Source organism: Bufo gargarizans, chromosome 4, assembly GCF_014858855.1.
Source record: "Bufo gargarizans isolate SCDJY-AF-19 chromosome 4, ASM1485885v1, whole genome shotgun sequence".
Classification (NCBI taxonomy): Eukaryota; Metazoa; Chordata; class Amphibia; order Anura; family Bufonidae; genus Bufo; species Bufo gargarizans.
Window position 1 is genome coordinate 534,116,376 of NC_058083.1, and position 14,798 is coordinate 534,131,173.

At 41.0% G+C, this 14,798-nt stretch overlaps 2 protein-coding genes across 2 annotated transcripts in view; one reads left to right on the plus strand and one right to left on the minus strand.

Annotated features, from left to right (window-relative positions):
- The window catches only part of LOC122934825 (gastrula zinc finger protein XlCGF71.1-like), a 33,469-nt gene extending 18,743 nt beyond the window's left edge, over positions 1-14,726 (minus strand). Inside the window, exon 1 of the mRNA XM_044290530.1 lies at positions 14,669-14,726. Coding sequence (XP_044146465.1) covers positions 14,669-14,702 — 34 coding nt within the window. The 5' untranslated portion in view covers positions 14,703-14,726. The remainder of the gene's footprint in view (positions 1-14,668) is intronic.
- Positions 1-14,798, plus strand: part of LOC122934742 (oocyte zinc finger protein XlCOF6-like) — a 398,458-nt gene that overhangs the window by 91,607 nt on the left and 292,053 nt on the right. The window lies entirely within an intron of this gene.

The window sequence follows — 14,798 nt, forward strand, 5'->3', positions numbered from 1 at the left end:
AAACTATGCTATAAGTAAGGACCGTTGGGTCTGAAACATATTAGCGACTTCTATACTGGTCTGTTGGAGTTGCAGTGCTAGATTTCTCTTCACATTATTGTCAGCTTTAAAACAATACACGGGTTGTATCTATAACTGATTCACAGACTGAGATCCTGCCATACGTAGTAAGATCGTGTGAGTTATACAGTCCTGATCAAAAGTTTAAGACCACTGGAAAAATGGCAAAAAATCATATTTTACATTGTTGGATCTTAACAAGGTTCCAAGTAGAGCTTCAACATAATCTTATGACAAGAGTAATAGTCTTGTCATAAGACTATGAAACCAGGTGCTATAAATTGAACCACTAGATTCTCTAGAACTTGCTCTTCCTGAGGCTTGTTCTACTAAGTGGCTTCTTATTAAGTGGAGTTAAATAAAAGGAGTTTAAGAGAAGGAGTTGGAAACTAAGGTTGGATATAATTTTCTTGTGTGTTGTTGACTTAATTCTAGGTAGTCCTTCAACTACAGCAGACAGGGTCTAATTCTAAATCATATTTACTGTTTTAATTTTTTACTGTTGTAATCCCCATTTAGCATGTGTTGCACAATTGACGACGCAGTCCAGTGCACATCTTGGATGATGTATGCAGTCCTGGAACAGCCGTTAGAGGGTGTATATCTTTGTTCAAGATGTGAGCAAATTACCCATTTGGAATCGCAAATCGAGTTTTTAAACGGGCAAGTTGCAACACTGAGAGGCATTGACAATTTGCAAAAGAGTTTGCTTCTAACTGAGCAAGCACTCTTTGGGGTAGATGAGGGGGAGGGTGACAGAGAGGAGGCTGAGGAAAGTGAGGTAGCTAGCTGGGTAACAGTTAGAAAGCAGGGTAGAGGGAAGAGTGCCAGGGAGGCTAGCCCTGATCTGACACACACAAGTTTGCACGTTTGGCAGATGAGGGGGATGTCAGTCCAGGGACGGCACTGCTGCAGCCGGACACTTCCTCTGCCAGTCAGGGGAATGTCAGCTCCAGTAAGCAGGGAACCAGGAGAGCAGATCAGGCCAGACAGGTGCTGGTAGTGGGAGACTCCATTATTAGGGTAACAGTTAGGGAAATCTGTCACAAAGACCGTGATCGCCGAACAGTGTTCTATCTTCCTGGCGCTAGAGTTCGACACATCGCGGATCAGGTTGACAGATTACTGGGAGGGGCTGGAGAAGATCCAGCGGTCATGGTCCATATCGGAACCAATGACAAAGTTAGAGGTAGGTGGAGAGTCCTTAAAAATGATTTCAGGGATTTAGGTCAAAAGCTTAGGGCAAGGACCTCTAAGGTAGTATTTTCCGAAATACTGCCTGTACCACGAGCCACACAAGAAAGGCAGTGGGAGATTAGGGAGGCTAACAAGTGGCTCAAGAACTGGTGTAGGAAGGAGGGGTTTGGGTTCCTGGAGAACTGGGCAGACTTCTCTATCGGCTACAGGCTCTATCATAGGGACGGGCTGCACCTCAATGGGGAAGGGGAAGCTGTGCTGGGGAGAAAGATGGCTAGAAGGTTGGAGGAGTGTTTAAGCTAGGGACTGGGGGGAGGGAAATTACACTATAAGAGGGGAAAATAGTGCAGATAGACCGGGGGCAAGGTAGTGGGACTGGGGGCGGAACGAAAGGAGGGAATAGAACAGTTCAGAAGGAAAGGTGTAGGGTAAAAAATATACATATAAAACCTCTCAAATGTATGTATACTAATGCCAGAAGCCTGACTAATAAAACTGGGGAGCTGGAATTAGTGATGTGTGAGGAGAACTGAGACATGGCTGGATGATACCTATGACTGGGCAGTTAATGTACAAACCGGATTCCCAAAAAGTTGGGACACTAAACAAATTGTGAATAAAAACTGAATGCAATGATGTGGAGATGGCAAATGTCAATATTGTATTTGTAATAGAACGTAGATGACAGATCAAACGTTTAATCCGAGTAAATGTATAATTTTAAAAGAAAAATACGTTGATTCAGATTTTCACGGTGTCAACAAATCCCAATAAAGTTGGGACAAGTAGCAATAAGAGGCTGGAAAAAGTAAATTTGAGCATAACGAAGAGCTGAAAGACCAATTAACACTAATTAGGTCAATTGGCAACATGATTAGGTATAAAAAGAGCTTCTCAGAGCGGCAGTGTCTCTCAGAAGCCAAGATGGGTAGAGGATCACCAATTCCCACAATGTTGCGCAGAAAGATAGTGGAGCAATATCAGAAAGGTGTTACCCAGCGAAAAATTGCAAAGACTTTGCATCTATCATCATCAACTGTGCATAACATCATCCGAAGATTCAGAGAATCTGGAACAATCTCTGTGCGTAAGGGTCAAGGCCGTAAAACCATACTGGATGCCCGTGATCTCCGGGCCCTTAAACGACACTGCACCACAAACAGGAATGCTACTGTAAAGGAAATCACAGAATGGGCTCAGGAATACTTCCAGAAACCATTGTCAGTGAACACAATCCACCGTGCCATCCGCCGTTGCCAGCTGAAACTCTACAGTGCAAAGAAGAAGCCATTTCTAAGCAAGATCCACAAGCTCAGGCGGTTTCACTGGGCCAGGGATCATTTAAAATGGAGTGTGGCATAATGGAAGACTGTTCTGTGGTCAGACGAGTCACGATTCGAAGTTCTTTTTGGAAATCTGGGACGCCATGTCATCCGGACCAAAAAGGACAAGGAAAACCCAACTCAGTTCAGAAGCCTGCATCTCTGGTGGTATGGGGTTGCATGAGTGCGTGTGGCATGGGCAGCTTGCATGTCTGGAAAGGCACCATCAATGCTGAAAAATATATTCAGGTTCTAGAACAACATATGCTCCCATCCAGACATCATCTCTTTCAGGGAAGAACCTGCATTTTTCAACAAGATAATGCCAGACCACATTCTGTATCAATCACAACATCATGGCTGCGTAGGAGAAGGATCCGGGTACTGAAATGGCCAGTCTGCAGTCCAGATCTTTCACCTATAAAGAACATTTGACGCATCATAAAGAGGAAGGTGCAACAAAGAAGGCCCAAGATGATTGAACAGTTAGAGGCCTGTATTAGACAAGAATGGGAGAGCATTCCTATTTCTAAACTTGAGAAACTGCTCTCCTTGGTCCCCAGACGTCTGTTGAGTGTTGTAAGAAGAAGGGGAGATGCCACACCGTGGTGAAAATGGCCTTGTCCCAACTTTTTGGGGATTTGTTGACACCATGAAATTCTGATTCAACATATTTTTCCCTTAAAATGGTACATTTTCTCAGTTTAAACTTTTGTTCCGTGATGTATGTTCTATTCTGAATAAAATATTAGAAGTTGGCAACTTCACATCAGTGCATTCAGTTTTTATTCACGATTTGTATAGTGTCCCAACTTTTTTAGAATCTGGTTTGTACAAGGTTACAGTCTTTTTAGAAAGGATTGTCAAAACTAGAGAGGGGGAGGGGTCTGCCTTTATGTAAAGTCTTGTCTAAAACCCACACTCCGTGAAGATATAAGTGAGGGCCATGAACATGTGGAGTCACTGTGGGTAGAGATACATGGAGCTAAAAACAACAATAAATTACTAATAGGAGTTTACTATAAACCACCTAATATACCAGAGTCCACAGAAAGTCTACTACTTAACGAGATAGAAGAGGCAGCAAATCATAATGAGGTGGTTATTATGGGGGACTTCAACTACCCAGATATAGACTGGGAAACTGAAACTTGTATATCTCATAAGGGAAACAGGTTCTTGGTAATAACCAAAGAGAATTACCTCTCCCAACTGGTTCAGGACCCGACTAGAGGGACGGCCATACTGGACTTAGTATTAACCAATAGGCCTGACAGAACAACAGACGTGCAGGTTGGTGGACACCTGGGAAACAGTGACCATAAAGTAATAACCTTCCAATTATCATTCAAAAGAGCGTTTCTACCAGGAGGAACAAAAATAACAAACTTCAAAAAAGCTAAATTTAGCAAACTAAGAAAGGCCATAGCCCTAACTAACTGGGACAAAGTCCTCAAAAATAAAAATACAGCCACAAAATGGGATATCTTTAAAAACATCCTAAAATCTTATTGTGAGAGGTACATACCGTATGGGAATAAAAGGTTAAGGAAGAAAAAAAAAACTATGTGGATAAATAGAACTGTAAAGAAAGCAATAAATGACAAAAATAAAGCATATAAATCACTAAAACAGGAGGGTAGCACGGAAGCACTGAAAAACTATAGAACATGTAAAAAACAAATAAAAGTGGCCAAACTAGAGACCGAGAGATTAATTGCCAAAGAGAGTAAAACTAACCCTAAAATGTTCTTCAATTATATAAATGTTAAAAAGTATAAATCTGAAGGTGTCGGCCCTTTAAAGAGTAATGAGGGGGGAGTCACAGAAAGTGACGAGGAGAAAGCAAGGCTGTTAAATATTTTTTTTTCTCCAATGTATTTACTGAGGAAAATAAACTGTCAGATGACATGCAGAATGTAAAAATAAATTCCCCATTAAAAGTGTCCTGTCTGACCCAGGAAGAAGTGCAACAGCGACTTAAAAAGATTAAAATAGACAAATCGCCAGGACCAGATGGCATACACCCCTGTATCCTAAGGGAATTAAGTAATATCATAGCCAGATCCTTATTTCTGATATTTGCAGATTCTATACTGATAGGGAATGTCCCACAGGATTGGCGCATGGCAAATGTGGTGCCAATATTCAAAAAGGGTCCAAAAACAGAGCCTGGAAACTATAGGCGGGTAAGTTTAACATCTGTTGTGGGTAAACTATTTGAAGGTTTTCTGAGAGATGCTATCTTAAAGCATCTCAACGGAAATAGGAAAATAAAGCCCTATCAGCATGGCTTCGTGAGGGATCGGTCATGCCAAACTAATTTAATTAGTTTCTATGAGGAGGTAAGTTCTAGACTTGACAGCGGCGAATCAATGGATGTCGTATATCTGGACTTCTCCAAAACATTTGACACTGTACCACATAAAAGGTTAGTATATAAAATGAGAATGCTCGGACTGGGAGAAAACGTCTGTATGTGGGTAAGTAACTGGCTCAATGATAGACAACAGAGGGTAGTTATTAACGGTACACACTCTCAGATTGGGTCACTGTCACTAGTGGAGTACCTCAGGGGTCAGTATTGGGCCCTATTCTCTTCAATATATTTATTAATGATCTTGTAGAAGGCTTGCATAGTAAAGTACCAATTTTCGCAGATGACACTAAACTGTGTAAAGTAATTTACACTGAAGAGGACAGTATACTACTACAGAGGGATCTGGATAGATTGGAGGCTTGGGCAGATAAGTGGCAGATGAGGTTTAACACTGACAACTGTAAAGTTATGCACATGGGAAGGAATAATGCAAGTCACCTGTACATACTAAATCATAAAACACTGGGTAACACTGACATGGAAAAGGATCTAGGAATTTTAATAAACAGCAAACTAAGCTGCAAAAACCAGTGTCAGGCAGCTGCTGCCAAGGCCAATAAGATAATGGGTTGCATCAGAAGGGGCGTAGATGCCCGTGATAAGAACATAGTCCTACCACTTTACAAATCGCTAGTCAGACCACACATGGAGTAATGTGTATAGTTCTAGGCTCCTGTAAACAAGGCAAACATAGCAGAGCTGGAGAAGGTCCAGAGGAGGGCAACTAAAGTAATAACTGGAATGGGGCAACTACAGTACCCTGAAAGATTATCAAAATTAGGGTTATTCACTTTAGAAAAAAGACGACTGAGGGGAGATCTAATTAATATGTATAAATATATCAGGGGTCAGTACAGGGATCTATCCCATCATCTATTTATCCCCAGGACTGTGACGAGGGGACATCCTCTGCGTCTGGAGGAAAGAAGGTTTGTACACAAACATAGAAAATGATTCTTTACGGTAAGAGCAGTGAGACTATGGAACTCTCTGCCTGAGGAGGTGGTGATGGTGAGTACAATAAAGGAATTCAAGAGGGGCCTGAATGTATTTCTGGAGCGTAATAATATTACAGGCTATAGCTACTAGAGAAGGGGGCGGGGATCCAGGAAGTTATTCTGATTGCCTGATTGGAGTCGGGAAGGAATTTTTTTATTCCCCTAAAGTAGGGAAAATTGGCTTCTACCTCACAGTTTTTTTTTTGCCTTCCTCTGGATCAACTTACAGGTTAACAGGCCGAACTGGATGGACAAATGTCTTTTTTCGACCTTATGTACTATGTAACATGCAACAAGAAGAAATGAGAGTGAGACAAAACATTTTTTGAGCATTTAATTAATTGAAAATAACGATTAAACTGAAACAGGCTGTTTTTCAGCTGATTCAAATTTTAGGACCACATGCCTTTAAAAGGCCAAATCTGTGCAAAGATGTGGATTCGTTGTCATTTTCTGTCAGGTAGTCACATGTTGTTATGGCAAAGGCAGAAAAACTCTTCCTTTTTTAACGTGGTCGGTTTGTTGAGCTGCATAAGCAGGGACTCTCACAGCGTGCCATCGCTGCTGAGGTGGGACGCAGTAAGACAGTCATTTGGAATTTCTTAAATGATCCTGAGGGTTATGGAACAAAAAAGTCAAGTGGAAGACCCAAATAAAATTCATCAGCACTGAGCCGGAGGATCCAATTGGCTGTCCGTCAAGACACTGGACGATCCTCGACCCAAATTAAGGCCCTTACTGGGGCTGACTGCAGCCCCATAACCTTCAGACGGCATCTGAGACTGAAGGGCTTCAAAAACAAAAAAGTCTTCAAAGACCTTGTCTCCTTGAACGCCGCAGAACTGCTTGTTTGGACTTTGCAAGAGAGCACCAAACATGGGACATTCAAAGGTGGAAGAAAGTTCTATTCTCTGATGAGAAAAAAATGTAACCTTGATGGTCCTGATGGTTTCCAACGTTACTGACATTCCTCATGACTGAGGGCCCTCGTCTGTGTGGTAACGACTGTGTTTTTCAACAGGACAACGCTACAATCACTCTTATGACCCATCCTGCGTGTTCGCCTGATCTAAATCCAATTGAGAATCTTTGGGGATGGATGGCAAGGGAAGTTTACAAAAATGGACAACAGTTCCAGACAGTAGATGGCCTTCATGCGGCCATCTTCACCACTTGGAGAAATGTTCCCACTCACCTCATGGAAACGCTTGCATCAAGCATGCCGAAACAAATTTTTGAAGTGATTAACAATAACGGTGGAGCTACTCATTACTGAGATCATGTTTGGAAGTTGGATTTCTGTTTTGGGGGGGTTTAGTTTTTTTTTTGGTTGGTGTGGTCCTAAACTTTTGATCAGCTGAAAAACAGCCTGTTTCAGTTTATTCGTTGTTTTTATTAAATTTTTGGCTCAAAAATTTTTGGGCTCACTCCCATTTCTTCTTGTTGCATGTTGTAGCTCTACTTGGAACCTTGTTAAGATCCAGCCATGCAAAATATGATTTTTTGCCATTTTTCAAGTGGTCTTAAACTTTTGATCAGGACTGTATTATATCTTGTACTTCTGACCAGTAGTTACTTCTCTTTTCTGATGTTTAGCAAGACTTGATTTATGACTAAAAGATTTCCCACATTCTGAACATGAAAAGGGCTTCTCCCCGGTGTGAACTCTTTGATGTCTAACAAAAGATGATTTCAGACTAAAACATTTACCACATTCAGTACATGAAAATGGCTTCTCCTCGGTGTGAGTTCTTAGATGTTCTGTAAGCACTGATTTCACACGAAAATATTTACCACATTTAGGACACATATATGGCTTCTCCCCTGTGTGAATTCTCAAATGTCTAAGAAGATGTGATTTCTGACTAAAAGATTTCACACATTCTGAACATGAATATGGCTTCTCCCCTGTGTGAGCTTTCTGATGTCTATGAAGATCCGATTTCTGACTAAAACATTTCCCACATTCAGGACATGAAAACGGCTTCTCCCCTGTGTGAGCTTTCTGATGTCTAAGAAGATACGAATTCTGACTAAAACACTTCCCACATTCAGGACATGAAAATGGCTTTTCCCCTAAGTGGATTCTTAGATGGATCACAAGATGTGATTTCCGACTGAAACATTTCCCACATTCTGAACATAAAAATGGCTTCTCCCCTGTGTGAGCTCGCTGATGTCTATGAAGATCCGATTTCTGACTAAAACACTTCCCACATTTAGGACATGAAAATGTATTTTCCCTAAAGTGGATTCTTAGATGGATCACAAGTTGTGATTTCCGACTAAAACATTTTCCACATTTCGAACATAAAAATGGCTTCTCTCCTGTGTGAGTTCTCTGATGTCCATCCAGAATAAATTTCTTGCTAAAAGATTTTCCACATTCTGAGCATGAAAATGACTTTTTCACTCCATGATTTCTCTCAAGCAAGAAAAGATTAGATTTCCTTGTAAAATGTTTCCCACGTTTCTGTTTAGTTCTTGTTCTGCCAATCAGTGATGAAGGTTTCTTGTGTCCAGCAGTATCGTTGTATAGCTCTCTGCTGTGAAAAACTGATGGTACATTAGGAGTTATTGAATTAGCTTGTGTGGTATTGTTATCTTCTGCTTGATAGTAGGAAGAGAAATGGAGATACTTATTGGAATATTTTATCCTGTCTTCGCCTGGAAAATGAAACAACATTTTCTTACTTTCCCAGATCCAATTTTTTCTTTAATCAGTCGAGCCAGTAATTAGAGTAAATAAAGCAAATATGAGAAATTATTAAAACTGGTGCTAGTAGCAACCACTACCATTCCAACTATCATTTTTCAGGCAGTCTTTGCAAAGTTAAAGACGTGATTTGATTGGTCGTCTTGGCCAACAACTCCGTTTTTCTTTCTACTACTACTTTCCTCTTTCTTTTTTTTTTTTACTTACACCTATCTTTTTGAATTCTCAGCCTCTGAAACCCCTAAACCATTTTACTGCCTACTAATTTTTGGATTTTAGGAATAATAATTTTTTCCATTGTTGCATTCCAGATTTTTTGCCAATCTTAGTGCACATACAACTTACTGATTTATTTTCATTAAAGAGATATTCAGGTTGGAACAAGTTATCCCCTATCCACAGGGTCCTACTGTTGAGACCTACACCGATCACAAGAACGGGGGCCTTATACCCCCCTGCAGGCCCCTTGCAGCTCCCTTGAAATGACTGGAGTGGAGTACAGTGCTTGTCTATCTCTGGAACTCCCATAGAAATGAATGGAGTGGCCGCGCGCATTTGTGCGACGAGCCTCTTCGGTCATTTCAGGGCAGCAGCCTGCAGGGGGTATGGTGCCCCCGTTCCCCTGATCAGTGGTCATCTCAACAGTAGGACACCCACCGATCTGATAGTAATCCCCTATCCTGGGGATACGGGATAACTTGCTCCAACCGGAAAACCCCTTTATCTCTTTCTAAATGGGAATGTGAAAAAACAACAGCATTGCAACCAATAATTTAGCATTTACAATTTTGCACTGTTTACCATATGGCTTAAGAATATGTTTTCTTTATTCTGCAGGTTAGTACGATTATGGTTTTCCCAAATCTGTATAGGTTATGTCATGTACTTAGCTGCCTGCACCCCTGTGGCAATCCTGGCTTCACTGTGGTGGCAGCATCATTTGGTTACCAGTCTCTAGGATTGGCCAGGGACCAGGGAAGCTGGATCAATCAGTTGCCTGCAATTGGTCTTCCTTGCCACACAAGCGTGTTTTGCTGCACTGTTTGTACCTCAGGATTTCTCAATACTGATCCACTCGTGACCACCTTTGCCTGTTGATCTGACTCCTGGCATGACTTCCTGGTATTGACTTTTCTGGTAATATACTCCAAGTTTGTTTCTCGTTTTGGTGCTGATATTTATTTTCTGGATGGATCAAATGAGGTCCTTGGCAGACCAAATGCATGATCTCACTCAACTGGTCCAAGACATTGTGAAAAGTTTCCAACACAAGGCAATTAATATGTCTCCACCCATTGAGACAGCTTCCTCACAAACCTAAGAACTCCAAGATAAATTGTCTGATTATTTCATAGGTGATAGGGAGCAGCTTGTGTTTTTCATGGAGATATGCAAATTATATTTTCATCTCAGACCTCAATCATTGGGCCCACCCTCTTCGCCTAAAGCCTAGCAGCAATTTTTTGGGCTTTGCTAGCTATTGCCTTAAATTCATCAAACTTTTTCAGTTATATTGAAAATTCTAACTGAATAGATTGTGAATCTTTAACCCCTTTACGCATTTGGACGTAACTGTATGACCAAATTGCAAGTAACTTGCAAAGGCGTCTGGGCTGCCATGTACCTAAGGCGGATCGGGCTTGGTGTAAATGTAACAGTGACAAGCCAGTGCATTGCAATAGACCCACTGGATCTCCAAGAAAAAAGTGTAAAAAAAATGAAACGCAAAAAGTCGTATGTACCAATAAAAACTACAGCCCGACCCACTAAAACAAACCCCTTTACAGTTACATTGGTGTAAAAATAAAAATGTTATGAACTTTAGTATATGGCAAGGAAATATATAATTTAGTTTTAACACAAAAGTGATTTTATTCTGAAAAAATAGTAAAACATAAAAAAATATAAATTTGGTATCGCCATAACCATATCAACCCACAGAACAAAATAATCATATAATATTTACTGCAAGAGTAACCCCATAAAAATTTAAAATAAACAACACTGACAGAATTGCCATTTTTGCCCACTTCACCTACCAAAAAAATTTGTATAAAAAGTGATCAAAAGGACATATACAAACATGAAGGATGGCAATAAAAACTACAGCCCGTCCCGCAAAAATCAAGACCCCAAACAGATACATTGGTGAAGAAATAAAAATGTTATGGGCCCTAAACTAATTTCAGCAAGTTATATGTTAGAAAATCCTTCCCTTCTGAATGCTGCCGTACTCCCAAACAGCGGTATATGACCACATATGGGGTGTTACGTAGTCAGGAAGAAATGCATAACAAATTGTGGGGTGCATTTTCTCCTGTTACCCCTTGTGAAAATGAAACATTTGACACTAAAGCAACTTTATATTGGAAATAAAAGTACATTTTGAAACTCTTGTTGGGTCAAAGCATTCATTTCACCACCAGATTTATTCCTTGAGGGGGGTAGTTTTCAAAATGGGGTCACTTTTGGGGATTTTCTTTCAAGGGGTACCTTATGGTCTCTTCAAATGTGACATGGCACCAGAAAACCATTCCACCTAAATCTGCCCTCCATTAATATATGGCGTTCCTTTCACTCTGCACCCCTCCATGTGCCCGTAAAGCAGTTTACGACCACATTTGGGGTGTTTCTGTAAACTTCAGAATCAAGGTAAAAAATATTGAGGTTTCTTTGGCTGTTAACCTTTGCTTTGTTACAGGATTGGATTTAAATAGAAAATCTGCACAAAAAAATTACATTTTAAAACTTCCCCTCCATTTTGCTTTAATTCTTGTGGTACATCTAAAGGGTTAATAAAGGTTGTATAATCAGTTTTGAATAACTCGAGAGGGGTGTAATTTATGGGTGGTTTTTACTAGGTAAGCCCCACAAAGTGACTCCATAACTGAACTGGTCCTTAACAAAGTGGGTTTTGGAAATCTTAAAAATGTTAAAATTTGCTTCTAAACTTCTAAGCCTGCTAACGTCCTAAAAAAATTAAATGACATTTTCAAAATGATGCCAACATAAAGTAGACATGTGGGGAATGTAAAGTAATAACTATTTTATAAAGTATCACTATCCATCTTAAAAGCAGAGAAATTCTAATGTTGAAAATAGCTAATTTTCCCAAATTTTATGCAAATTTTGGATTTATTTATGCATGAAGGTAAAACATATGAACTCAAATTCACCACTAACATGTAATATGACGTGTCATGAGAAAACAATCTCAGAATGGCTTGGATAAGTAAAAGCATTCCAAAGTTATTACCAGATAAACTGACACATGTCAGATTTGAAAAATGGGGCTCCGCCATTTGGTCCAAAACGACTGTCGCTTGAAGGGGATAACAAATGTTTTATGGAAGCTCCTTTTCTGGTCCAGCCTGATCTGACCAGACCATTTGTGGTGCAGGTTGATGCCTCTGAGATGCGGGTGACAGCCATGCTTTCACAAAGTACATTGTCACTTACTAACTAACCTCAGATCATGTATTTATTTTTTTTCCTAGTAAATTTTTCCAGACTGAAAGAGAGCTCTTTGTCATCAAGGGGACTTTTGAAGAGTGGCATGAAGTGGCACTTTCTGGAGGGAACTCAACATCAAGTAACAGTCCGTACTGATCACAACAGTTTGCCATTTTTAGAATCCCAGACAGGCTCTGTGGGCATTATTTTTCTGGCTGGTGTCTAAGAAAATTAAGGCAGATGCCTTATCTAGAAATTGCCTACACCATTATTCCCCAGAATCCAAACTAGAACCTATTCTGCCTGCAGGGATTGTCATTTCTGCTATCTCCTCTGATCTGGCATCTGAGATCAGAACTGTCCCCTGAGAACATGCTTAAAGGTAAATTGTTCATCCCTAGCCAGTTTCATGGATGAGATCCATGATTCAGTGTGAAGTGGACACCCAAGGAATGGTGGTACTAAGAGACTAGTTGCTAGTTATTATGTATTATGGTGTGATCCTAGCCTCTAGCCACCGCTATTTGGTTGCTGAGGCTGGTCAACCTATCATGTGCTTCCTGTATTTAAACAGACAACTTCTGGCCAAAGTTTCCTGTGATTGGTCCCCTTGGCCACACAATAATGTTTTGCTTCACTGTTTGTACCTCTGGATTTCTGACAACTAACCCTGACTTCGCCTTTGCCTGCTGCTTTGACCCCTGACGTGACTTCCTGGTATTAACGGTGTCTGGCATTGGACTCCTAGTTTATTTCTCACTTTGTTTCTGACATTTATTCTCTGGCCTGTCAGACTTTTGCTTCTCCTCTCGTTTAGGTCCCATGCACTTATCCAGGTTATGGACCTTCGACCAGTTGGGGGCTGCCGTTTAGGAAAGATCATCCAAGTAGGTAGGACAGTGTTGTGGGTGGAATTTAGAGCTGCATTGTTCCCTACTTTACATGACATGTTATATATGCTTTAGAAACTTTTGTGTAAAAAAAACTGGGTTTTTTTTTTGTGGGACTAATTGACAGCAATTCTTGCACAAATTTTTATTTACATTTTATAGCACTTACTGTGTGGCATAAAATATGTGATAATTTCATAATTTGTGTCCTTTTGGATGCAGAGATAACAATTATCACTTGCACTTTTATAACGTATGTTTAAATATTCACACTTCAGCATCATCTTGAAGACATGGAGAATAGAAACCAGTGCAAAAATCTTTGTATCTGATAAATCAGTCTCCAACAATCTATTTTTGATCAATTATTTTCATCTATTTTCCACAATCCATCTTCAACAACCTATTGGGGCATCCCCTGCATATACACATTGAAATGAACGACATACCCATAATCTCACCCAGGCATCCCCCCTTACTTGATCATCGGAGCAGTTCATGCTCCGATGCTTTCCCTTGCCCTGCACAGGATCGCGCAAGGCAAAGGCTCTTTTATTTACAAAAACAAACTGCCGGGAGTTGGCTTCCGCCCATCAGTGTGTTCTGTGATGTCAGCGGCTCTGATGAGCAAGATTTAGCGCTGCCCAAGCCATTTTAGAGGCTAGAGCAGCACTTAAGCCCGCCTATCAGTGCCGGTGATGTCACTGGGCTCACTGCTAGGTGGAAGCCTCCGCCTGGCAGCCCAGAGGAGAGTGCGGTACGTCACCGGAACTCCACAAAATGCCTTTGCCCTGCGCAATTCAGTGCACGGCAAAGGAGAGCATTGGAACATGAACTGCTCCGATGCTCGAGTCAAGGGGGCTGCCGGGGTGAAAATAGGGATATGTCAGGGTTCAGCTCTGAATCCGGACTATCCCTTTAACAAGGCTCTCCCCCCTCCTAACCCAGATGGTTCTAGAGTCTGACATATAATTTGCTAGATATATTTCTATCCTATTAAAGAACAGATTGTACAATAAGCCAAAAGCAACAATTCATTTCCTATAATAGAGCACAGTTCCATATCCTACAAGATCTTCCCCACCATATATTGGTGCAACGTGTCACCCTAAAACCACCACTAGACTTGCTTCAAGACTGTGTACTTCCTCTGTCTCTTTAGGGGCCAGCTCGTGTTCATCCTAATCTGTTCGGCCTATGACTAGCTAGGGTAATTTTAGGCACCCTTCCCTGCGGAAGGGTGCCTGAGCATTAGGTACTAGTTACCAGTTTCCTGAGAAGGCGCATCATTCCTCTGCTCATTTGCCATGTATCAATCTTTTCCTTTTAACAGGATTTCACCCTTTGCTGCCTGACCTTGGGACTGTTTACTGGATTGCACAAACACTACCTGCCCTGACCTCAGCTTGTTTCCTGATTACACTTCTGGATGAGCAGCCACTGAGTAGAAACTACTCCAATAGGAGGTGGTCTGGTTGTTCCCCCACAGTAGAGTCCATATTAATAAAAGGGTGAAAAGCATGGGTTCCAACTCCTTTTGGAGTAGCCCCAAGCCAAATCTGTTCAGTGGCACAGTGGATCTACAACCGCTTTTGCAACACTAACTTTCAAAACTATTCTCTCCTTTACAGTCATAGAAGGTCTCCTCCTACCCGGTGATGTGAGAGACTGCTGATTCTCCATCATGACATCCTTGTACAGATTCCTGTGTTCTAAATACTCCCACTCCTCCATGGAGAAATAGACAGCGACATCCTGACACCTTATAGGAACCTGACAACA